The 25,205-nt window shown below is 51.4% G+C and overlaps 6 protein-coding genes across 6 annotated transcripts; 3 read left to right on the top strand and 3 right to left on the bottom strand.

Moving 5' to 3' along the window:
• Window positions 1-295: 295 nt before the first annotated feature.
• BO85DRAFT_451223 (uncharacterized protein) lies at window positions 296-3,019 on the bottom strand. Its single transcript, XM_025660541.1, has one exon. It carries the CDS (start codon window positions 2,664-2,666, stop codon window positions 735-737), a length of 1,932 nt encoding a protein of 643 aa, XP_025513362.1. The 5' UTR covers window positions 2,667-3,019; the 3' UTR covers window positions 296-734.
• A 5,379-nt stretch (window positions 3,020-8,398) lies between these two features.
• On the top strand, window positions 8,399-9,775 carry BO85DRAFT_461086 (F-box protein; the record flags this gene model as incomplete). Its single annotated transcript, XM_025661761.1, has 2 exons — window positions 8,399-9,596; window positions 9,654-9,775. 2 exons carry the CDS (start codon window positions 8,399-8,401, stop codon window positions 9,773-9,775), a joined length of 1,320 nt encoding a protein of 439 aa, XP_025513361.1.
• Window positions 9,776-9,870: 95 nt separating this feature from the next.
• BO85DRAFT_70749 (uncharacterized protein) lies at window positions 9,871-11,122 on the top strand. Its single transcript, XM_025665608.1, has one exon. It carries the CDS (start codon window positions 9,965-9,967, stop codon window positions 10,658-10,660), a length of 696 nt encoding a protein of 231 aa, XP_025513360.1. The 5' UTR covers window positions 9,871-9,964; the 3' UTR covers window positions 10,661-11,122.
• BO85DRAFT_424963 (DUF1748 domain-containing protein) lies at window positions 10,663-11,658 on the bottom strand (the record flags this gene model as incomplete). Its single annotated transcript, XM_025658065.1, has 4 exons — window positions 11,213-11,658; window positions 11,073-11,112; window positions 10,950-10,992; window positions 10,663-10,798 (listed from the first exon to the last, which is right to left on the bottom strand). Exons 1-4 carry the CDS (start codon window positions 11,213-11,215, stop codon window positions 10,663-10,665), a joined length of 222 nt encoding a protein of 73 aa, XP_025513359.1. The 5' UTR covers window positions 11,216-11,658.
• A 2,003-nt stretch (window positions 11,659-13,661) lies between these two features.
• Window positions 13,662-15,736, top strand: BO85DRAFT_440285 (pyruvate kinase CDC19; the record flags this gene model as incomplete). Its single annotated transcript, XM_025658756.1, has 8 exons — window positions 13,662-13,785; window positions 13,891-13,935; window positions 13,994-14,040; window positions 14,098-14,178; window positions 14,233-14,354; window positions 14,454-15,287; window positions 15,353-15,434; window positions 15,491-15,736. The coding sequence occupies 8 exons, from the start codon at window positions 13,662-13,664 to the stop codon at window positions 15,734-15,736; spliced, it is 1,581 nt and encodes a 526-aa protein (XP_025513358.1).
• Window positions 15,737-17,003: 1,267 nt separating this feature from the next.
• On the bottom strand, window positions 17,004-25,160 carry BO85DRAFT_470283 (1-phosphatidylinositol-3-phosphate 5-kinase FAB1). Its single transcript, XM_025662388.1, has 2 exons — window positions 17,553-25,160; window positions 17,004-17,494 (listed from the first exon to the last, which is right to left on the bottom strand). Exons 1-2 carry the CDS (start codon window positions 24,869-24,871, stop codon window positions 17,380-17,382), a joined length of 7,434 nt encoding a protein of 2,477 aa, XP_025513357.1. The 5' UTR covers window positions 24,872-25,160; the 3' UTR covers window positions 17,004-17,379.
• Window positions 25,161-25,205: the final 45 nt, after the last annotated feature.

The raw sequence follows: 25,205 nt of genomic DNA, 5'->3' as shown, positions 1-25,205 counted from the left end.
CGATTTTAAATCGGATCGAATGGCATTGGATTCGGTGTCAATATAAATAGAATGAGTAATTTGAGGTGGAGAGAAGGAAGGATCCTTTCATGGGCGAAGGATCATACTGCTGTACTGTGTAGGGCGTGACATGCAGTCGAGCGCATTATTAGTAAATATGTGCTCGGCGTTCCCCCAAGGTAGACGCTGTAGTGGTCTAGAACAATGCAGGCTGTAGCTGTGTTCTACTTAGCTGTTGGCTTGATCACGAAGATCCATTATGTAAGTAGGAAATGTTGCTGTGTGTACTGCCATGTTATGATAAGATTAACAAACTATCATTTACTGAATACCAATAATTTACACCAAAGCATAAAATAATCAAGGATAAGAATATGCCAGAGGACCCAGTACTATGCAAGATGCAGTACTCCGTACACATCGCTAAGATCACATCCGAATCAACTCCACCTGCAATGCTCCGACATGCACGTCGTCGGTCTTGTTCGACTGTCAACAAGGGGCTTTCCACACCAAGATCCCGAAAGATAACCCGAGACCAAAATGGAAGACAGAGAAGCCAAGAAGCAGAGAAGAAGGGTAAAGCCCAACAATAAAATCAATATCAAGAACACGTGGAGACAAGCATATGTACCTGGTCGCATCACGATTATCAAGGGTATAAAAAGATATGTCACGAGAAAGAAACGAGAAGAGAAGAATCTATTTTAACTGGTCAAGTGCTCCGCAGAGAGTTAGTTGAGAGAGAGCTTGCCCATGTCAACATCAACCTCGCCCGACTGGGCCTCGACAACCTCAGGAGCCTCGGCGACAACCTCAGTAGAAGCCTCAGTAGCTTCCTTAGCAGGAGCTTCGGGCTCAGTGACCTCCTTAGTCTCGGGCACCTCAATGGCTGGCTCCTCCGCCGGCACGGTGGCCTCAGCAACGGGCTCAGTCTCAGCAACCGCAGGGAGGTCGGTAGCTTGTTCCTCAGCGGCTTCAGCAACCTCGGTAGCATCGACTTCAGGGGCAGCCTCGGCGACGGGAGCGGCAGCTTCAGCTTCAGGCTCGACAGAGGTCTCAACGGGCTCCTGAACGGGTTCCAGCACAGGCTCCTGCGTGGGAGCTTCCCCGACAACCTCAACAGGCTTCTCTGGGACAGCAGGGGCCTCAGAAACGACCTCGGCCGGCTCCTCGGCCTTCACCTCAGGCGCAGGCTTCTCCAGCGGCTTGCCTTGCTCGACCTTGGTCGGACGGGACGTGCGGGTATCCAGCTTAGAGGGAACTCGTCTAGGCGCCCGGGCCGGCTTGGTGGTCCGCGGGGGGCTCTTGACCTCAACCTTGTCGTGCGTCTTACTAGCAGAGCTAGCTGTGGGGCGCATCATGCGAGCCAGGAATCCCTCGTCGACCGGTCTGGAACTCGTGTTGCTCACACGGGAATGAGGGCGTTCGCTTCCGCTAGGAGGGGAGGTACGAGACGACGGCTTGCGCGCGGTGGAAGCGGTCGGAGTGATCGCGCGCTTCTGGGTTGCAGTGGTCGAGCTCTTCAGAGTGGACGGCTTGCGGGTCAGAGTAGACGTGGTGGTCTTCTTGGCGGTAGACGAAGTCGAAGCCGTTGTCGAAGCCGGGCGAGAGGGGTTGGCGGCCGCTTTGGTGGTGCGAGATGCGGTCGAGGCTGTCGGCTTCGTCAGGTCGCGAGCAGGCACAGAGGGCCGTGCAGGCTTGGTGACGGGCTTCGTCGCAGTGTTCAGGGATGTCCGGCTCGGCTTGTGTGCGACTTTGGGGGCTTCAAGGGTCGCAGTCTTCGTCGCCGTCGGCTGGACAGCCCGTGTAGTCCGAGTAGTCTTGTCCTCGGGTTTGGCGGGAGAGGTGGGGGTACGGGGTTGCGCTGGCGACTTGGAAGCAGGCTTGGGTGCCGTCTTTCCCACCTGGATAGTGGATGGTCGCTTTGTGACTGTCTTGGTCGGCGTCGGCTTGGGGGTGGAGACCTTGCTGGCCTTTACAGGAGAAGCTGGGGCTGGCGTAGCAGCAGGTGCAGCAGCAGGTGCAGGGGTCTCCTCGATGACCTCTTCTGAGGGCTTTTCAGGCTCTACCGGGGCAGGCTCAACTTTCTCAGACACATCATTCTGCGATGTCTCCGAGGCCGCAACGGGCTGTTCGGTGATCTTCTGAGGGAAGCCGTTGCTGGTTGGTGACACCGACAACGGACTTCTCAAGCCACCCTCGAAATCCTCCGAATTGAAGCTCCTGACCCGAGAGGGAGCAGCAGGGCTATCGCTGCGACCACTCACGCTGCGAAGCCCTGCGACAGGGTTTGGCTGGGTGGCTCCATCGACAGCGATGAAGCTAGCGCGCACCTTGGACAAGGGCCTGGCAGTTGCGGAATGTTCGGAGCCAGCGGGAGATCGACCGCGGGAGGGAGGGGAAGTAGTGCTGTTCTGGTTGTTCTCGAACCTAGCGAGAAGGTTGCGCACACCAGGATGGCCGCCTGTCTCGTTCATGATGGCGGCTCGTTTGGGCGACAAGTGGCGGAAGCGGGAGGTCAGCAGAGGGTATTGATCGTGACGGATGGGACTGGGGAGGGGAGAATCGGAGCTCGAGGGGTTGGTCAAAGAATCGACGAAGGTGGAGATGCGAAGAGGAGATTCAGCGCTTCGCACGGATGAAGCGAAGGAATCGGAGGGCATTCACAAGGATGAATGAACGCGTCCCAGAAAGAGGAGGGACGGGGTGACGTGAGATAAACAGTAGACCCAATCTGTTAACAACACGCGGGAGGCAAACAGTGGTTCGGTAGTGGGGGGAAACGAAGTCAATGCAGGTGAGACAATGTAACCGCGGTGAACACAACCATGGTGGACAAAGAGGGAATTGGAGTGAGGAAGCTGTGAATAGAATGAATGAATGAATGATGGTAGGGGGGATGAGGATGAGTAGGTGAGAAGAGAGAAAAGAGGGAGAAGAAGAGGAGGAAGAAGAGGAAGAGGAAGAAAGAGAGACACTTCCAACTAAAGAGAGGAAAGTGGAGAGAGAGAAAGCAACGAGGCCCCGACGCCTGAGGCAGCGGGTTCAGGGGTCGGATCCGCGGCTTCAAGTTGATGGCGCTCCGTCTCAGATTCGTTTTCTCGTCGGTCTCTGCCTGGATGGCCTTACGTATTATTGAATAATCACCACCCAGAATACCTAATAATCCCTCTCTTCCTTTTGGTGGATGCTTCCCACCTCCCCCCCCCTTGACCTGATAGTCTCCGGCACTATTGACCTCCCCCAGGGAATGACTCTCATCCTTTCTTTTGCGATCGACGGAATAATCGGCACCAACTCCTTGCAAAGTTCATACACAGTCAATACTGATGCGGTGCTAGTGATGATCCTATTGCTGAGGTGGGATGAAACAGTCCTCATACCAGCTGAAACCCATGCCTCGTACTACGTATACTATCATTCTCATCACAGCAGCATCAATTCAATTGACTGTTTGTCATGGTCACCATGGAGCCCCGACTGGCCGGGACATTTCCTGCAATCTCCTGCACTTCCCCCCGATCGTCTCCCTTTCCCCCCACGCCCCTAAAAAGGCCAGCTTGCAGTTCCTTGCAAGTTGCGACACAAGTTTAGCGAAACCTTGATCGTGCATCCCGATTGTCCCAAACCTTAGTTCACATGCTGGCCCCCCCGATCTTGCATCCCTTCTGGTGGCAAAATCCAGTTTCATCATCCCCGTCAGCCCACAAATGGTTGGTGTAGTAATATTACTGTGTAGAGATAGTTGTTGCTGTGTTCGTGGACAGGTTCCTGGATGACGCATTCCCCTAGGAAACCCCTGGTGGATCAGGGATGGACGCGAGGATGCTAACGGCGACCAATTTCCCTCTAGTGCCATTCTAGTCCTTCTAGAGCATTCATGGAATAATCAAAGGATGCTGTTAGTGCTTTCCTTTAATTACCCCGGTGGGTTCAGATGCACTGACCTCCTCACTCACACACACTCTCTCTCCCTTTCCCTCGGATATGACACATGGCAGTAGTCCCAGCTTGTGGTCCCCCCCGCCTGCTGACTGCAGTCCCCCATGGCACGGTTGTCTCCCTTGTCGTCAGCAATATGAGCAATCAATTGATTGTAGTATTGTGTATAGAGTAAAAAAAGGGTTTCCGCAGGGCCTTGCCCTGACGCAAACAAGGGGAGACGGGGAAGCTGTGCCAGACTTCAGTAGAAGATCAAAGCGCCCCCACCCGCGGGATGAACCTTATAACGCAGGGGAGTCCGACTCAACCATGGAAACGCCCCAAAGCTGGCCGTCAGACCGCTGTTACCATTGCCCATTTTCCACTAGATGCACTGATAACCGGAAATATAATCATCGATAGATAGAAATTAAGCAAGGACTTTGACCACTGAGGTCCAGGCTCAAGCTAAAGATGTAGTTATTGCAGGTAGGCCTCCACTGCGCGTGACTCTTGACACGCTGGGCTACAGGCGTCTGTCAAGCCAGTTCGTTTGGATAAAGTATGCGGATGACAGTCAAGAATGTGAGCATGTTTCGAACCAAGGAAGTTGATGCGTCCTGGGGAGCTTGATCATTTTGCGTAAAGACGTATCATCATGCGAACTTGCCTCGTCGGCACCACCAGGTAGTATTGCCAAATATATTTTGCTACTTAGTGCAAGGTCAAAGGCAACTGATCCAGGTGTTATGGTACCACATGTACTTGTAGCATCTGCTTATATGCAAGCAGCAAGTGTTGGTTAAAAATGACTTGGACCTGTCACAAATCCAGCGCCCTTTGAAGGGTGAGATGTTATTGGCGTTGATAATAGTTGACCTGATGAGCTCTCCCACACCTGGCTGAGTCGTGCGCCGTGCAACACTACTGCCCTTCGTTCGCTACTAGTTACAGGAGCACAACAGACAACTATCAAATCATTTCATTATGTCCAAGGCTTGATGTACATGACTTAGCAGACTATCCCAATAACATGCATAGCTAACCAAAATATATTGCAGACTTTTTCATGCATAGCGAACAACGTTCCAATGTTTCTCATGTACTAAACGCACTACAGCAACTCAGCGGGATCAGAAGGCAACGACTCTGGCATGATACCAGCATCTGCATCTTCCAGGTCGTCGGTGAGTATCCCTACCCCACTGTCTAGTCGCTTACGATGTTTCCCCCGGCCAGCTTCCACGTCGACAAACCTTGTCATACTGACCGGTGTGATGGGCTCGATATTCAGACCATCTGATGATTGGATCTCATCCGAACGTAGCTCCCAGTTCGCAGTGCGAACTCTGGCTTTCCGTCGCTCGCTATTGACGGTTTCCTTCATAATAGCAAATGACCGCGCTTGCTCTGCAGCCCATTTATCCAGCAGGCTGTCCCTTGCTTCAACTTCGAGGCGCAGCTGCTCCTCCAGGCCAGTGTTACTCCGGCGAAGTCGGTCAACATCTGATTTGGCTTCCTCTAGTGACGTGTTGAGCTCCGAGACGAGCACATTCATCGACCCCACTTCTTGTTCAAGGCGCTGTTGCTGCTCCGTTGCTTCTTGCTCCAGATCCTGTATCGTTTGCTGGCGCTCAGCTTCGAGCGACTCAATTCTAGCTGTGAGGTCACGCACACTGGTGCGATTTTGTTCAAGGGCCTCCTCTAATTCCCGGATGCGAGTTTCCCGCTCCGCAACGGTTGATTCGGCAGTACGAAGGGAGCGGGCCTGCTCTTCCAGCTGTTGCTGTAGTTCGTCCACTTCCTGTTTGTGTGACTCGTTGTTCTTCGCCTTATCATCCTCCAATTCAGTTACTAGGGCCTCTAATCCTTTGACTTCCTCGTGGTACTTGTCGAGGGCTGCATTCAACCGCTGAATGCTGACGGCTTGTTCCTTTCCTTCGCATTCAAGCTCCTGCATACGCATTCGTGTGTGAAGCATGTCTCCAGCGGAGGAGGCAATAGACTCTTCCAAGTCATGAATCTTCTTCGATGCTCCCTCATATCGAGCCAACAGGGTATCGAATTGACCCCGAAGTGCGTTCTCCCGGCCTACGGAGCCTTCCAGTCGTTCCTGCTCGTCCCCAAGGCTCTTGACGAGTATCTCAACCCGCTTTACCAAAGCACCAAGAGTTGCTTTGCCATCACTGAGACTGGCGTTGGCGGTCTCGCCAGGAACTGCGCGTTCGAGTTGAAGGCGCGCGGCGCGAAATTGATCGCGCATCGTAGAGATGATTTCCTCAGCGTTGTTCCCAGGAAATCCGAGACCCGACAACTCTTCCGTAACGTTGTCTAGTGCTTGGGCGGCATCAGAAGCACGCCGCAGTGTCTGGGCCAAGGTAGGCAGAACTTGTTCCAAGAAGTCTGGCGGCGGAGAGGACTGGCGAAGGAGACCTTCAATTGCAGTTCCACTAAACGAAGCGACACGGGCGCGACAAGCGTCAAAAAAGTCACGCTTTTCCTTCCTGGCAGCTGCGAGATCGGCTGAAAGCGCAATAATCTCTGCCTCCTGCCTGTAATCAGGTATGGATGCCTGAGTCGACGCATCGGTATTCGCATGTCCTTGGCTCAGAAGCGAGATGTTATCAGGCACTGATATCCGGGCATCTACGCCTCGAATATCCGGCGAATTTGATATAAGCATTGTATCACAATCCCATGCGCTCTCATTAATCACCATTGTTTCTCCCTCCGAGTTGCTGATAGTATCATGGTCTGTTGTGGCACCCGGAGAAGGGAAAGAAAGCTGTTCCCTTAATCGGATATTCTCGGATGACACCTGTTCGATCATGGATTGTGGCGACAGCCAAGTGGTTTCTTCGCTGGATGCTATACTCTTGGATACGTCTTGATTTCGTTTGACCGAATCCAATTCATTCTTCAACGAATCTCGTTCGCGTAGTAGTGTTTGAAGTGTCTTCTCGTACTGGGCGGATTCTCTCTTCTCGCGCTCTAGATGGTTGATCTCATCACTTAGGCCTATCCGCCGGATTCGTCGTTTCGTGCGCGCGTCTAGAAGTTGTCGCAGCGGTGTAAACTGCACTACATGCTCTGAGGAGGCTGTACTGGCAGCATCGAGAGCACCCATACTGCGGCGAGACCGCGGAAGAGGGGTTGAGCGCCGTCGCTGGCGACGGCTTGGGCTCCGAATCAAAGGATCATCTTCTGCGCGTTCTTCGAAGGAAGAACGCAGCATGGCCGGAGTGAGGCCGGTGGAGTGGGCAGAACCATGTTGCCGCCCGGGACCTGGGTCTGAGAAGCGAACCTTCTTACTCTGATGAGGGGTATTGCAAGAGGTGGCGGAGGTAATATAGTACTCGGTGCGACGAGTCCTTCTAATCGAGACTGGCGTGGGAGGCTCTTGAGGATTTTGGGGCTGTTGGCCAGATGAAGAGCTGCTTTGTCTCTTTCGTTTTGCCTGTCTCGTGTCCATGGCGATTGTGTACTGGTCCGACTGGGGTGAGTCAATTGTCGCACGATCTTCTCAGCCCCTGATTTGTTTTGCCTGGTAAAACAAAAGGGCTTAAGTGACACTTGGCTAAGACAATAATGATGTTATAGGGCCGTAGACCAAACCAATAGATATATAGAGTAGTAGTAATGATGATGGTAGTTCGGAACAACAGTTGACGGCAATCACCACGGGACTGGAGTATTGTGATTTTTCCCGATTAGGCAAGGGCCCATCGTGCCTTCCTGACGCGTTGAAGGACAGGGCCATTGCCCGATTGGGACCGCGTAAACAAACCCACCCTTGCGCCGGTCACCTGACTGCCCCGGCTGCCTTGCGTTTCAGGCTGTGTTTTGCTTTGTTATTCCAAATCGTGAATAAGACAAGTTTGTTATTGAGGCACCCGGCGGATAATGCCTGCCTTGTATGTAGTATCGATAGGGGAAAGACAAGGCGTATTGTATCTGTTGTGTGACTAGCCAATAAAAGACATTGTTTCCGTATCTTATCGCCCATCCCCGTGACGAGCACCAAATTGACGTTTTCCCCCTCAACTCAACTTCTCTTACTGCCGGCGGCCCACCACGACAACTTGGAAGTTCCCTGCGAACTGCTGTGGCCAAACGAATGATCTCCCAATAACGCCATTCAATACTGGTCATCCCATGCTTCGCACAATGTTCGCAGGGATGCACCGCTCTTTACCTAGACATCTGGCTGGACAGCTCCGTTGATGAGGTGATCGGGGCGGCTGCAAGGGTGATGTCATGCGGGCGGCCAGCTGGACTTGCCTTCCCCTCGCTAATCCACTGGAAGCTAACTTAGTATGCAGATCGTCAACCATTTGTTTCCTTGACTACTTTATCTCCCCTGCTCTTGTGCTCACTGCCAACTCAATTATTCCGAGCGCTATCTGGCAGATCATCTGCTGCTGCGCCTGTCACCCTTGGCTTCTCGGCTTTAACTCCATCCAAGAGACTCGTGATGGCTGCTGCGCTTGTCAATCAGCCGGCCTGGGAGGAACGGAAACAGGCACCCGTGGAGATGGACGGCGATCCCCAGGCGTCTTTATCGGAAACAACTTCCAACAATCCCCGAGAAACCAGCGCTTCATTTTTAGACCTTCCTCCCGAGCTAGTCCAGCATATATTGTCTTTTCTATCGGCTCAAGATCTCGCTCGCTTATCATCTACCTGCCGCACTTTCGCTGAGCATGCGACCAACGAACTTTTATGGGCCAATATCATCAACTCCAATCTTCCCGAACCCATACACACAACAGGTGTCTTTGACTCCTTTCGCAGTCTCTATATCGCCCATCATCCCTGTTGGTTCATTCCTCGCAACAAGATCTGGTTTGCGGACACCGAGCACACGGGAAATTTGATCCTCGCCCGTTACGATCACCGACGGGGCGTCATAGAGGCTTATCGGGTCATCGCAGAACGTCGCTCGCACCAGTTCCAAGTCTGGGACTGGAATCCAGATGTTATAATCCAAACGTTCAATCCTAAAGTTAGTCTTTGGTTAGATGATCCAGTCTTGCTCCTGAAAAACCATCACGAGGGTCGGCCGTTATATTTGCGCGGTGAAACGCGCATGCCTATGCCTCTCGAGACGCAGCATGTCTTCAACTCATTTTCACTCTGCTCCGCCAGAATGACTTCTGATATTGTGGCGAACCGACAATGGCCTCCTAAAACCATTCCAACTAAACACCGCGTCTATCGTGGTGAAGTTGATCCGGAGTGGGAACACCACCCTCCACAGCTGGACAAAATTTCCGAGCATGCGTTTCGAATTAGAAGATGGGCACACTTCCGATTGGGTATGCCTATCTTCACCGCTGGGCGGAGCGAGACGCTGTCGACTTATGCTACACTTGACCCCGAGCTGTATACGCCTACAGACAAGAAACCATACCAAGGCATCTGGGTTGGAGACTACTCGGCACATGGATGCGAATTTCTGCTTTTCCTACAACATGATCACGGAGAAGAGCGATGCAGCCTTGAGGCCATCAAGCTCACTGGAGACCCTAACGTCCCTCGCGGCGAAATATCTTTCTCAGCAGATGACGTTGGCCCTGGAGGATTTGTCCGCCTTGCGGAGGAAGCTCTCTTCCAGGGAGCACGTATAGTACGGAGCAAAGGTCATGTAGCGGGCCTCGGTTTCAGAGATGGTAAGTCCGATCTGGAAATGCCCAGCTTTTCGCTATGCATGCTAATATTCCTTTTAGATACGTTCATCTCATCCCAACTTATTCTGATTTCGTCAGAGTGCGTAGCACACTATTGGGAAACCATGGGCCATATCTCCTATTACCGTCGTCTGGACATCGACGAATTACTCCGGACATAGGTTCGATACTTACATAGTACGAAAGTTACGATTGAACGAATCACGTCACTCATTCCATACCCTACGGTGCTTCCAGAACATACCCTGGCTCTTTGTTTTTGGCGATTAGGCTTTTACATGCGTGGACGCCCTTGACGGTAATCATGTTAGCGAGCACTTTCGTGCTATAATAGACCCACACAGGCTTGCATGGACCATCAGTCTTTCACTCTGGGCGCATCTGTTATTGCGAGACCACACTCGCGGTCCAAGGGCGGGTCCTGCGGAGGTTACCACATTGAAATGAACCGGACTCCTGAGAATGGATACTCTTGTATAACTCCAAGGCTAGTCAGTGACCTGCACACGGTGACTGTACTGGTGGATAAGAAAATACCGGAAGCAACCTGGATGGGTAGTCCGGTCACAACATGGCCGTTGTTAGCTAAACAGCGGAGAACAGAGATACAGATGAGTTATCCCTCAACAGGGAACCTATGTACAAACAGGCATATCGAGAAGAGATGCAAATGTTCCAAAGGGAGCTGCCATTGGAGCATGGATCAAGGTATACAGTCAACGCAAAATACCCAACGCCATGACTTGCGCTACTCGAACACGAGCCGAAATGCCATCATCAATCATGAGCAACGACCCATCGCAGCCATACCCTCAACCGCGACGGGGTCCATACCCTTTAATCCCTTTCTTGCCTTATATCGCAATCTCTCCTTCAGCCAGAAACCCCCAGCCTCGCATAGTAGTGTACTCGCCCAACCCAGGCAAATCACACATAGATGCCCAACCCACCAGGGATCCAACCAATCCATTCGTAAGCCGACCGTCGACTCCGACTCAGGAAAAGCGACGCGATCGGTAATTAAGAAGTATCAGTGGCAGCGATAAATCTACCGCTTGCGCTCGAAGTAGCTCGTGGACCCCAACACAGCCACAGACTGATCCATCACCCACTCGCCAACACCCAGGTAGTTATCGATCCACTTCTTGAAGTCCTTGTTATCGGTGATTTTGTCGGAGTTGAGACTGGGGCTGTGAAAGACCCCACGCGATGCCCCCCAGGGTTTGGGGGATGTGCGCGGGATGAACTGATTAGCTTACTGGTCGTCACAAATAGGATGCATACGATAGCGCAGTGACCAAAGAGGAAAAAAGAGGAATGGGGTGTAGTATTTACGTTAATCCAGTCGAGCGCTTCACGCCAGCCAGGAAGGCAGAGACTAGATTGCGAAATAGGTCAGCTTTGAAATCCAAACCCCAACTTAACCAACAAGAGAAGATAGGATAAGGGTGTACGTACTAAGAACCGCATCGAATGCGTAGTGGCTGAGACGTCCGAGCTGAATGCACCCATGAATATTAGTATATCCCATCCCATCCTATTCCTTATTTCCTATCCATCCATATCCGGTCCGCTTCAAGTTTGGGTACGTGACATACCATGGTGATAGGAAGATTTGGGGATGATGATCTGACAGGTTGAGTGCTTCGCAGCAACGGATTGTATCAATAGGAATAGTAAAGGTTATGAGCGTGGGATTGTTCTTTGTGAGTGGGCAATAGAGGAAAAAAACAAAGATAGGTAGGTAGGTATCAGGTCACCCCACGGAGGAAGTCATCCAGTTCACGTGGCTTTCACATGACGTGGGCGACTGATTTGGTGCGAGGCGGTGAGCGAGGCTGGGCTGGTGGTCATGGGTCAATTGGGTGGCTGGGTTTGAGGGAGTGGCTGGTGTGTAGCTAGCTGGTTAGTAAGTTGTCTAGCCGAGCCGAGCGACCACTGTTACTGCTGCTCATAGTAGAGGGGAAAGTATGGAGGGGCAGTGTCTGCCTATCTACCTACTACTTAAGTCTGGAGTACTCTACCACTTCATAAATAGTACGTACTACGTACTCCGGAATGAACCTAGAGATAGGATGGATCATAAATACTACCCACACTCCCATTTAGTATCCTATCCCAACAACCAAACCAACTCAACCCAAAAAGCAAATCTGAGCAAACAAACATCAATACTAAGTAGATCAGCATGCATTCATTCATTCTCCGAAGTCCGAAACCAATCTAAACAAAACCAAACAAAACTACTCCGTAGAGAGTACGCAATCACATCACCGCCAAGTCGGCAGTACTTTGCAAATAGTAGCTGAGCGGGTGGATGCAGGATGAAACACTACTGAGAAGGGGAATGAGTGAAGATAACCGGGGCTTGGCTCTGCAGACTAATATCACATTAAGTATGTATCTGTGCTAAGTATAATTATCCTTGTAAGAGGAAGTGTGCCGAGCCGACGGCGGGCTTTGTAGTCACGGAGTGGAATGGCCTAGCATGCATATTGCAGATTATCCATAGCATTCATTCACCGGGGGCTGAGTCGGGAGGGTGGTTATGGTGATAGAATCAGGTGCTAAGTAGGTAGGTGTAGATCGGGATTCGTAATTCATGTACTCTGTATGTAGAAGGTACTTGTGCGGTGGTAGTGAGGGTATGAGTGATGTTGGTCATGAAGACCTTTTACTACCTACTACTTGCTGTCTGCCTTTAGGGCGTCCAATCACAGAAAATTTGAATATCTCAATGCAACAACCCATGAATGTTTCATATGACCGACTTACATAATTATATTGAGCATAATAGGCCAAGATAAACTACCAAGCTTCAGTTCGGATATATGTGGTTCAGCTGCTGCTGCTACTACTATCTCCCATCCTAACCTAACCATCTATCTCCAAGACAAAATAGAGGAATCGGCACACCTTCGGAGTTAAGAACCTCCAACAGGAAGAGAAAACCTCCAAGTAAATTATCTCCTACCTTAAGTAAAATTGCTTACCCACATACGACCAGGTAAAAAGAAGAGACAGCTTCTCCATAAATGGCAACTGGGTCCATCCGAGCAGAGCAAAATTCAGCCTTATGGATTCCGATGGAGTCAGGGAAATAGTTCTTGCGTAAGGGAATGGGGAAAATGGGCTTTTTTCTTTAGGCGAGGAGGGAGAGAAAAATCAGCACCAACAAAGACATCAAATCCACCTCGCTAGAAGAGGATGGATCCGCGACCATGTGGGGTCAACTGGACAGTGAGGAAGGGGATCATGTGGTCCTGCCAGAATTCTACTTTTCACAAAGTTAGTTGTAGATAGATACGTAGGTAGATAGGTAGTAGGGGAATGTTGTGTGGGTGTATCTGCCAGATTGTGGCTTGGGCTTGAATTGCTTTTGGATCTTCCCAACCAATTATTATTGCATGCGGCGTATGAATGCCTGAGATGCGCGGAAGCAGGTGCCTGAGGATGAAGTGGACAAAAAGCTGCTGCTGATCGCTGGGCGGAAACCCTTGGCTGACCAGTGAAAAGCGCGGACAGAGGCAGCAGGGGTGTATCTACCGATCAAAGTCAAAGAATAGAAGCAAAAGCAGTGAAAGGTGGATCACGAAGCAAATTATTGAGTTTTGATACCCAGCGATAGTGCCGGAGAGGGAAAAAGTCATTAATAATGGGAATTAGGTAGGCGATGAGAAGTGTGATTGTAACTACTCCGTAGCAGGAGGCACAACTAAACTAAGTACGGAGTACTGATTGCTCTGCTCTCTCAACCCGCGGGGAACCGACCGACAGAAAAAAGTGTCCCAAAGCAGGAATCCCACCAAAAAGGGCCGATCCAGCCAATCACCGCCGCCAACATTTTTCCTTCCCGGGCACCCCTCCTCTAGTCCACCATCTCTCTCTTCTCTCGCTCACCGGCCCCGTCTTTTCCTTCCCTATTATCTCTCCCTCTTCTCCTCTTTCCTCTTCTTCTTTCTCTCTCCATTCTCTCTTCCATCTTCCATCAATCCCTTTCTCTTCTGTCTTTCCTGTTAGTTCAGTAGAGATCAATCATCCGTCAAGATGGCCGCCAGCTCTTCCCTCGACCACCTGAGCAACCGCATGAAGTTGGAGTGGCACTCCAAGCTCAACACTGAGATGGTGCCCTCCAAGAACTTCCGCCGCACCTCCATCATCGGCACCATCGGTATGTTCCTGCCAGTTGTGTCGTTGCGATTGTCATCTCTTGATGATGAAGACCTCGCACCCCGCACTTGACCTCATTCAAGCTAACCTCCGATTTTTTCTTTAGGCCCCAAGACCAACTCCGTGGAGAAGATCAACTCTCTCCGCACTGGTACGACCGATAAAACCCATTCACTCTGGAAGGTATCAATCAGCTGACTAGCTTGCAGCCGGTCTTAACGTTGTTCGCATGAACTTCTCCCACGGTTCCTATGAGGTAAGAAGCGGTCCCCATCCGTGCATTGGCACATGACAGTATGCTGACCCGCCCCAGTACCACCAATCTGTTATCGACAACGCCCGTGAGGCCGCCAAGACCCAGGTCGGACGTCCTCTCGCCATTGCTCTCGATACCGTAAGTTCTCCGGTCCCTTGGCCGGTCGCGATCCCCAAATTGACTCCTCCGTAGAAAGGTCCCGAGATCCGTACCGGAAACACCCCCGATGATAAGGATATCCCTATCAAGCAGGGCCACGAGCTCAACATCACCACCGATGATCAATATGCCACCGCCTCCGACGACAAGAACATGTAAGCCTCCTCCCCGCGTTCTTCCGACCACTGCAAGTGGATCGGGAGACCAGCCCAGACTTGTCTGTGCACGGACTCCGCTAACCAGTCGTCTTGAAGGTACCTCGACTACAAGAACATCACCAAGGTGATCTCTCCTGGCAAGCTCATCTATGTTGATGACGGTATCCTTTCCTTCGAGGTCCTCGAAGTCGTAGACGACAAGACCATCCGCGTCCGCTGCTTGAACAACGGCAACATCTCCTCCCGCAAGGGTGTTAACTTGCCCGGCACTGACGTTGACCTCCCCGCCCTTTCCGAGAAGGATATTGCCGATCTCAAGTTCGGTGTTAAGAACAAGGTCGACATGGTCTTCGCTTCTTTCATCCGCCGCGGTAGCGACATCCGCCACATCCGTGAGGTTCTGGGTGAGGAGGGCAAGGAGATCCAGATCATTGCCAAGATTGAGAACCAGCAGGGTGTCAACAACTTCGACGAGATCCTCGAGGAGACTGACGGTGTCATGGTTGCCCGTGGTGACCTTGGTATCGAGATCCCCGCCCCCAAGGTCTTCATCGCCCAGAAGATGATGATCGCCAAGTGTAACATCAAGGGTAAGCCCGTCATCTGTGCCACTCAGATGCTCGAGTCCATGACATACAACCCTCGTCCCACTCGTGCCGAGGTGTCCGATGTTGCCAACGCCGTCCTTGACGGTGCCGACTGTGTCATGCTGTCGGGTGAGACCGCCAAGGGTAACTACCCCAACGAGGCCGTCAAGATGATGTCCGAGACCTGCCTGCTCGCCGAGGTCGCCATCCCTCACTTCAACGTGTTCGATGAGCTCCGCAACCTTGCTCCTCGCCCCACCGACACTGTCGAGTCCATCGCCATGGCTGCCGTTAGCGCCAGTCTGGAACTCAACGCTGGTGCCATTGTCGTCTTGACTACCAGGTATGTAGCGACGCTTCCATTTGGATATATCCAGTCGGGTAGGATGAGTGCTGACAGATCTGTAGCGGTAAAACTGCTCGCTACCTTTCCAAGTACCGCCCCGTGTGCCCCATTGTCATGGTCACCCGTAACCCCGCTGCCTCCCGGGTAAGTCGAGAAGCTAGTGTTGTTTCGAGAGTCGTGTGCTAACGTGTTGAAACCAGTACTCTCACCTGTACCGTGGTGTCTGGCCCTTCCTCTTCCCCGAGAAGAAGCCCGACTTCAACGTCAAGGTCTGGCAGGAGGATGTTGACCGCCGTCTCAAGTGGGGTATCAACCACGCACTCAAGCTCGGCATCATCAACAAGGGTGACAACATCGTCTGTGTCCAGGGATGGCGCGGCGGTATGGGCCACACCAACACCGTCCGTGTGGTCCCTGCTGAGGAGAACCTTGGCCTGGCTGAGTAAATGCAAAAGCAGTCTGGCATGCCACCGGTTGGTGGATGACACGGTAACGACAGCGATTGGATAGAAAGCGTCAAGGGTGTGTCTCTGGATATCGTAGACCGGTCTCGCCGCCATGCGACGACCCAGGTAGTCTGCCCGCGGTAGACTGCTTGTGTCTTCACTGCGAGACTCGTTAGTCGGGGCAGGACGAGGAGCACCAGGAGTGCGCACTTGCGTCTACCACCACATTCACTTTGAGCCCGAAATGCGCTGGGGGAAGACACACACCTTGGGAACGTAATGTGTATGTATTTTGATTTGACGTTAGTTAGCCAGCCATGTTTGGTGGACTTTGCTGCGATCAAAAGCTAGAATTTAATAAGTTGTTCTCATGTCTTGAACAAAGTAAGCGGCCTGAGAGTCAGTCAGTATGATTTGTTAGTGGAAATGCAACCCGGATCACTTGAGAATCCATCATTCGTCGAGCAAAAGAGTTAATATTCGTCGATAACGAATCGCATCGACGTAAGCCATGAACGGCATGTCCGAAGACATAATCGGACGTAGTTTGTAAACAATCAACAGTCAAAGAAGACAGTTGCAGAAGGAAAGAAGGAGCCGAGTAGTAAATCAAAAGAGAAAAGGAGAGAAAGAGGGCGCAAGAGAGAGAGAGGAAAGCCCCTCGAATCGAGTCCTCCTCTCTCGTGCGGGGGAACGGAACAAGAAGCCCCCCCAACCGAGGCAAGCAAGCAAGGCATTTGTCAATCTTTCACATTTGAAATCCAGCCCATAGCTCGTGAGTGGTAAAACTAGTAGCAGCAGCCACTGGCAGTAAATCAGTTAGTCATGGTAAATAGTGAGTTCGTCGTAGCGCGGAGCATAAGGCTACTAGGTTTAAGTTATCCCGATAGCCCTTTTACACCCCGGTCTGGGAGCAATAGAGAGAGAGCAATCACAATCAACAAATTGACGAACACACAAAAAGCAAGAAGAAGGGGGAATAAGACAAGAGAAAAAAAGAGGGAGCCACACGAAAAAAAGAAAAAGAAAGAAAATCTGCGCACGCGACGGTGTGGGAAATGCGAATTGCCCAAAACTGAATTGAAGGAGAACTAAAACCGCGGAGCAGCAAATCAGATTCCCGAGTGGTAACCCGAGCGTCCCGAATTCAGCCGATGGTGTGTTCGGGATGTGTGACACTCGCGGGGTTCTTCCGGAAAAAGGATTACTACTATGTTTTACTACTTCGGGTATTGTTTTTAGATTATTGTGTCTGTTGGGATTTAATGTAAGATGGCTACTTCAGATTGCTGTTTTATTATATTATGCTTGTGTTATCATCATGGTCATTATGGCTGGGTGTGTGGTATTATGATAAGTCCTAGTCTAGGTAGTGGTGTGGTGGTGTGGTGGTGTGGTCTCGTGCATTCATTAAAATGAAGGAATGCTTGTGGAACGAGGAGAAAACAGCAAAAGTAATAGAAAAGAGAAAATACCGCTCAAAGACCGTACACAAAAGTTGGATCGACACGCCAAGTGCAAATGTAGCATCAATGAATGAACTGGAAGTGGGAATTTTTGGTACATCATGTCGTGTTCGTCAAGTCATATCCGTCATGAGGGTCTTAATCAGTACAGAACGGTCCGCGGGGGAACTAATTCGCTCAGCTTGCCATCTCCTCGAGGGCATCAGCGTCCGCGGCGGCATAACTCTGGCTCGGGTAGTGTTCGACTGGGGCGTATCTGTAGAGCTGGGAATTTTGGAATTGGTGCCAACAGCTTATGGCCATGTCAGTGAATGCTGCGGTTTTGAGAATGTGAGGTTTCAGAAACATACCTTGGGGCCTGGAGCACGTATCGCGCCATCGCCTCCCTAAATCGACTCTTGTACTCCTTCGGACTGGTGACGGTAGGTCTGTTCTTTCCACCACCAGCGAATCCACGATCTTTAATCCAAGATTCTAGTTTCTTATCCCAGGTGTACGTGCGGATGCAATCAATCACGCCAACCACGAGCTCTGAACGGCTCTCGTCGATAGCGATCATAAGTGAGTAATCCATCACGTTTTGGCGCCCTAGGAATAGAGTATCATTCCAGACGCTCTGGCTCAGAAGCTTCTTTGAGTGCTCCCGCGCAAATAACGGTGTTTCGTAGATGAAGTCCACCATGTTCTCATCTAGCAAAACCTCGTTCCGTTCTCCCGTACTCTGGACTTTGCGATTCCGCATGGAGCCCTTCAAATCGAAAATTCGAGTAGGAACACGATCGTAGAACAAGTTCTCCATCAACAGGAGGAACCAGTTGAACTCTGTCCCAGTAGCGGGGTTCTTGATGATCACTTGGTAGAAACCAAACATCTTCGCAATTGCAGACGGCAGCTCATGAAACAGTGCCTCGGACATAATCTGGAAATACGCTGGGGCGAATTTCAGGAATGCCTGTGTTTCAATGGGCGACAGCGATTTGAGAATGAAGCGATCGTCGAGAGTCTTCAAGAATAGGGATTTGGTCTTTCCTCCCTTGGAGTCCCATTTGGCACATCGAGAGAGCGATTCTACAATCCGCTCTGCGACTCCACATTTCTTCCGTAAGGCATCAAACTGCTCCGCATAAAATACCTTGCACAGCATTTTCGCTTGACCTTCCTGGAATTGATACTTCAGATGTGTACCTGTCGACCTCAAGAGTGCATGTTCGACCCGGGTCTCGTCCAAAGCATCGTTGCCATCCTCTTCATACGTGTCCTTCTCGTCAGGCTCTTCGTAGCGCCTTTGGATGGCTTCTAATTTCTCCTTGTAGTCGCTGGAGTCCAGCGCGAACGCGATCAGGGAGCTTGGTTCGTCCTCCCGCACGATTATGTCGCAATCCGCAAAAACGTGATCGGACATGGTAAGCGGATAATCTAGAGGTGCCCAACCGCTGGCAGAACGCTCTGACCAGAAGTTGGTCAGCAGCTTCAATAGCGTACTCCTCTCATGCTTGGGGAACTCTTTCAGGTCCATCGACTCGTCTTCAGGCGACATCTTCAACTCATCATTCGAGTCTAGTCTTTGCAGGTCGTCTCGGTCTTCATCACTTTGTTCCTCACCTTCGACCTCAGATAAGACATGTTCGTCCTCCGGGCTAGCGCCCTCCTTTTCTTCCTTAGCTGCAGAAGGCTCCTGTGTAATATCCTCCTGCCTGCTCTCTTCCTCAGAATCCCGCCTCGGCATATCTTCACTGTTTCTGCCTGACTGGTCCGGCGGGACGCGTGATGCTGGGGGTATGAAATCCTCCCCTTCGCCAGAAGGCTCCCGTTCTTCAACTGCTTCCCTGACATTCTTGTATACCTCGACGATTGGTTTCGAGGAAGCTATTGGGATTGCGCGAGAATGAGTACCTTTGGCAGCTCGTCGCGCTCTTTCTCGTTGTCGTTCCTTTTCAAACTCACGGCTCAATTGTTCGAAGTGTTTAGCCAGGTTCGAGACTCGGGTATTCTTTCGGGTCGGGATAGAACGCGGTATGAGAGATGAGCCTGGTGTCATTCTTCCACTTCGGAGGGCCAGATTGAAACGTTCCGAGAGCTTCTTGTTGTCCGAAGACCTTGACCTGGAGTCCAGTGGAGGACTTGGAGCTCCATCAGACGGTGTCAATCTGCCAAAGGCGATTTTCATGCCCTTTATTGGGGTTGTATCATTTCCGAGGTCCCTGTGGAAAGGAGCAGGTTGCGTTTGAGCCCGAAATAATGGTGGAGATGTAGACTTTCCACTGCGTCGCAAAGTAGCTTCGGCAAGTCGGGGAATAGCAGATGGGAAACGACTTGGAGTTGGAGTTCTTTCAGTTTCATCGCTTTTCTTTCTCTGACGAACACTTGGCTCTTCAGGAGTGGGTTCCGTCGGGTTCACGTCAGAATCAGTAGGGGTAGCCTTTGGCTCTGATGGCTCCAGTGGCTCCGAGGGCTCCCGGGGCTCCTGACTGTCTATTGCCTTCGTGGTGGGCGGGGCTAGGACCGGATGCTCAGAGTGATTCAAAGGTGTTGCGAGATCCAGATGCTGCACCTCTTTTTCGGCCGCAATCTCAGCCTGCGGGGGTGAAAACTGCGAGCTCCCTGAACTGGAAGAGAGAGTTGCAGAGCCGACATCATCGGACTTGATGGCATCACTCTCCTGGCTTCCTGCAACATCTTTCTCCCCCGAATGCTCTTCGACAACAGATACTAGGACATCCTGGGCCTTCTCCGGGGAAAGGGTCATACGGCGCGTTAGTCGCATCCGTTCCGGCATTTCGATGATTTCATTGTCAGCCTCATTTGGTGTGGTAGGAGGCTCTTCGGGGATCACCGACACATCCTTGTCCAGGAAGATTTTCTTCAGCTGCAGAGTAGCCAATCGTTTGATATCTTTTTCCGAGGGGAAGAAATTCTTCTCAAATTCAGCGAAGGCAGCATCCCATTCGACGACTTTCTCCTGAACGGAGCGGAGCACTTCATTGAGAGGGATTACTTCCCAGTATCGCGAGTTGGTGTATTTTTCCTGTAGCTGTTTGATCAAGAGGATGTGGTCCTCGTTGGCCTTCTTACTCAGATGCTCTATCTGTGTTTTGCAATCTTCGGCTTGCTTAGGGATAACACTCTCAACATTGATCCCCTTCAGCCGCGCCTTGACTGAAACCATGAACCGGGTGATGCGATGCTCCATTCGCTGATACACCTCGTTTCTGAGTTTCAAGTCATTGTCCACTTTCCATGTAACCCGAGTTCTAGGAACAATTATCTCAAGCAAGTTGATGCTGTCGTAGTGGATTCGTATAGCAACATCTTTGAAGCCAAAAAAGCGAAGGTGGTCACGCTGCAAGTCATGAGGGCAGATGCCCGCTCGAGCATGGAGGTTCTTGCTCCAGAAGGAGAGTTCCAAATACTTCCCAAATGAGTATTTCCAAGTACTTTCCGACATCGGAAAGACCTGAGTCTCATTACCACAGATCTTGCAACAACTCCACATCAAAATTGTGTCTTGGAGACCTCGCAGTTTTGAGGGGTAGGGCTGGGTGAAAACGCTTATCTGGGCTTCACCATGCACATACTGACGGTGGTGCTCAAACATTCGCTTCTCGCAACCATTTGCCGTACATACTGCATTTGCATGGAGACAGATATCCTCGACATACTGTCCTAAAGTACAGTCTGGTTCGAATATCGGGTCGCCGCCATGCTCGTTGTAGTACTCGAGCGCAAGAAGATCTGGACCAGAGCAGGGAATTGACGTTGTAGTGCAGACAAGGCTGAAGAGGACGACGATGTTTTGGTGGGCGTACGGATCGAAAAGGCCGACGCTTCCGGCGACATAAGCCTCCCACTGACGTTTCTGGGTTTGATAATGATGAAGAGCTCTATCATACTCAGCATCATGGGCTGCGCGTAGGACTTCTTTAACCTTAGGTGGAGCACCCTCGGGTGACTCATGAACCATTTCAGGGGTTATCAGTATGAATTTCTGGGATTTAGCCTTCTCATCTGCTGGCTGGTCAAGGTTAAGGTCTTTGTCGCGGAGGCGCTTAAGATAAGCCAATTTCCGCTCCATCTCTCGGGCACGCATGAGCAGGTAGGGTGGCTCAAACTGGACAAACGGAGACGCGGATAGAACCTTCGTTTCATGGTCCCGAACAATATCTTCGTAGTAAGTTGGCCTCGGAACGTCGTCGGGCACTTCGCTTGCAGTCTCCGGGTCGGTTATTGTGTCTTTAGGCGAGGAACTGCTCAACCCCTCGTTAGAGTCGTGCCCTGCATCTATCTTCTTTTCCTTCTCAGCATCAGTCAATGCCGGCATCTGCGCAAATTCATCTCTCATCAAGCAGGTCTCCAGTTTGAGGTTGTAGACAACGTAAGTCATGAATTCAGTGATTCTTTTGACCTTTGCAAGCACCTCGCTATCACCGCCGCGCAAAACAATCGTGCAACCCAATTCTTTGCGGCAGCCAGAAAGATACATGTACGTCTTTTTCCGGCCATTGTACACGTATGTCTTGACATCGAAACTGCCGCAGTCACTATGCACCGGGGTGGTCACCAATTTGTCCATAGAGGTGATGATCCTTGTTTGAGTGCATCGAGACACAGCTTCAAGTACTGACGACTTGACATTGTATGCGGTTGCGATATTGGCCTTTTCCAACAGCTCCAAGGCCAAGCCGGAGACGTTCTTCTCAACGAGAAGTAAATTAGGTCGCAAAGCAGCTATTCTGCTCACCAGATTCGCAAGGAATTCACGTTCCTGCCGGATCACAGGTTCCAGGCTCATAAAATGTTGCTGATGCCTTGCATATTCGAGGGGGAAAGCTATTATCAAGATCTTTGGTTGCGGTATGCTCCTCGACATACTTTTCAGGGCAAGATTTTTCGTGAATACCAATCCGGAAACATAGGAAGTATCTCCTGGTCGGCCACCCAGGATCTTTTTCAGCTTTATATAGTGACGAATATCCATATCGTCACCTCCCTGTACGTCCGGTACGACCTCGTCCGCTGCTTTAAGAAGTATCGGCAAAAGAGCCGTTTCCCACTTGGAGACGTTTGGCACGGACGAGTCTTTGAGGAGCTGTCGTAGCAGTTTGCGAACATGCTGCAGGCTAGCCTTGTTTAACTCGACCGGAGGCGCACCTGCTCCTCTCATAGATGAGCTTCTGGTCATTTTGAAGCCGCTTGGTGGAACTCCCGGGGGCAGAACATGAACAGCAGGCGGTTGTTCAAGGGAGTTAAACATGCTATCTTTCGATGCTCTCGGAGAGTGGCGCTGATGAATACTACTTGCAACACTAAGATTGCGCCGACGGGAAGCGCGAGGCAAATTTACTGCTCTCGAGCTGCTAACACTACCATCATCTGGTTCGCGGCCAAAAGAGTTTAAACCAGCAACACTTCGATCTCCAAACGCGTGTCGGCCTTTCTTCATGGCTGCAAGCAGTCCGCTAAATGTAGTACGCTCACTTTCTCCACCACTTTTGGACAACGAGCCTTCTGATACAGCAGACATTAGATTGGGCTGTTCCTCGCCACTGGAGGCATCATCAGAGAGGTACTGTGCCAGGTCAGGATCGATGATATTATCTTTATGAAATGCAGGCAACCGGGACTCATGCACGGCATCATCTATTTGGCGCCGCTGGAACGGTGCACGGTCATCGTGGTGAGGTTTGAAGCTTCGGATGTACTGCTGACGGGAATGGTGACGCTTGTGGCCCATTGAATGAGGTCTCCCACTCAATGACGACTTCAAGGATCTTGAGGACGTCGGCCGGGCTAGAGGTCTATCTGGGCTAATCTCAAGCACAGCTGAGCGGCGGTTGTGGCCTTCTCCTGCACGCCGTGTCGCGGGAATGGCCATAGTAGGAGTCTTCATCACATGTTCGATGGACTGAGACACAACCGATGAGGTATCATCCTCCTCAGAAGGAATACGCGGATAAATTCCCGCCCCGAATTCGGACATCCGGGGATGGAGCGGTATGGGGCTTTGTTCGCTGTCAGAGAACTCGGAAGAATCGTCGTCATGGCCATTTATCATTGCCTCGCAAGGCTTGCACACACGTATTGTTCCGGTTTGGCTAAACCGGTCACCCGGGATTAATAATGTGCATTTAGAGTCGAAAATTTGCCCGCAGGTCCGACAGTGGTGCTTTCGTCGAAATGTAGAGAAAGGTTCGCCACAATGGAAGCAATCTTTGGCATTTTCGTCTCGCATCCAAAATTCTTTGCTTAGTAGCTTGCTTCGGAGCTGGGACATGACGCCATCGCCACTCGCATGCGGCCGCCAGCTTCTTCCATCTGTGCCAGAAACGCGGTCCACAGACGTGTTTAATGGAGCCAGCGGTGGTGGGCCAGTTACGGACTCTGCTGTGGAGGCTTGGGATGCCACATATCCTGGCAACCGGCTGGCACTCGATATGGACTGCCTTTCTCCAGTCTTATGCTTGACTAGCGGCTTTGGTAATTCCTTCCGTTGAGCCTCATCATCGGGCATTGGCAATGGCGTAGCAACTCCAGAGGGAACTTGCTTTTCAATGAATGGAGCTACCTCATTGCTGTTGTACTGAGTGACGCTATTCGTCCTTGATCCAGAGGCCGTGTTGATTCTGTCCAAGCTGAATGACGCGCCTGAATTCGATCGTAGCCTTTCAGGCGGGAAAGGGATACCATCTTGGGTTCCATCGATCGAACGTTTAGCCTTTCGCAGCGGGCCAGGCAAAGCAGCCTCTATCTCATGAGTTCCCTGTGAATCCGACCTTCGAAAATTTTCAGGCACCTGACTTCCCATGGTAGACGTTCTGCTGATATCATGGCCTGCTGGAGCTTCGTTCGCGGAACTGGATTTGACCTGTAATACTGGGGAATTCGAGAGCCGCTGGCTCCAACCCGATGAGGACATGGATGCAGTATGAGGGCCATCTTCCCTGTCCGTGCCAGCGGACTCCACAGTTTGCAGGCTGTTAGTGGAAAGATTGACCGAGTTCGTACTTGAGGCATGAGTAGCATTCACATGAAGCTCGGTTACCATCGGGTCAATGGCTGTTGAGCTACCCGTAGCTTTGGGTAACGGTGGCACCGGGGATTTCAGCGCAGGTGATATTAACGGCTTCGAAGATGAATTCGTTGATTTGGGAGGATGTTTTGCGCTCTTCCCGGCTCCAGAAACACTATCCTGGAAGGAGTGCTGGCTCCCAGGAGCCGGTGAGTGAAGCCTTGAGCCTTGTGACGAGCCCGCATGTTGCTGATGGGATTCCGAAGACTCATGGGTAGGCTTTATGGAAGAGCGCTCTGACGGAGGACTTTTTAAACCAGTATCATCCGCGGTATTCTTGTCTGAAGATTTCCCAACCCCGCCCACAATACCACCCACCGATGTCCTAAAGCGACTATATAGCCCGCTCAGCCCACCTTGCAGCTCGCCGGATATGGTTTTCTCGTCTGTTGCAGATGATGGGGCAGGAGGGCTCGTAAACTCGTTGAAAACTGTCAAGGCGTCCGACTGGTAGGCAGCGGTATGTATTTGATCGAGGGCTGCGTGCAGACTTTCACGTTCCGCCTGCGTCGATACAGAAGCTCGAGAACCGCGGCGACCGAGAGGAAGGAAGACAGAAGAGGCGGAGGGGCTCGAAGTCCCTTGGGACTGTTGGGAAGCCATACAGGCTTCTTCGTACCCCGAGATGGGACACGAAAAAGCAGATATCCCCGCGGAATCTTATCGAACGTTAATCAGACGGGTTTAGCAAGGCAAGGGGTGGCAAGCATTTGCGGTATCTTGCTGCGGAGAAGCTTCCGTTGCTCGGTGATCGGAGTCTGTGCGGTGAGTGTCCATGCATGGGTGAGTTGGACTCCACATTCTCTGGAGGGAAGTCGGATGAAAAGAAAATTAGTCAGTCGAAGACACCGAGGAGGGCAGGCAAGGCAGCCTTTGTCTCCGATGAGAGAAGAGGAGCAAAGCGGGGGAGAAGAGATGCTGAATGAGACAGGCTGCA

The sequence above is a fragment of the Aspergillus piperis genome, assembly GCF_003184755.1.
Source record: "Aspergillus piperis CBS 112811 unplaced genomic scaffold BO85scaffold_15, whole genome shotgun sequence".
In the NCBI taxonomy this organism is placed as follows: Eukaryota; Fungi; Ascomycota; class Eurotiomycetes; order Eurotiales; family Aspergillaceae; genus Aspergillus; species Aspergillus piperis.
Note: the sequence above shows the minus strand (reverse complement) of the source record. Positions and strands in the feature narration are given on the sequence as shown.

Bases quoted from the DNA above. Each gene is read 5' to 3' on its own strand.
- BO85DRAFT_451223 (XM_025660541.1), bottom strand. From the start codon at position 2,666: ATGCCCTCCGATTCCTTCGCTTCATCCGTGCGAAGCGCTGAATCTCCT.
- BO85DRAFT_70749 (XM_025665608.1), top strand. From the start codon at position 9,965: ATGGACCATCAGTCTTTCACTCTGGGCGCATCTGTTATTGCGAGACCA.
- BO85DRAFT_470283 (XM_025662388.1), bottom strand. From the start codon at position 24,871: ATGGCTTCCCAACAGTCCCAAGGGACTTCGAGCCCCTCCGCCTCTTCT. The intron at 17,495-17,552 runs GTATGTTTCTGA...CATGGCCATAAG, and splicing joins TACGTGCTCCAGGCCCCAAG to CTGTTGGCACCAATTCCAAA.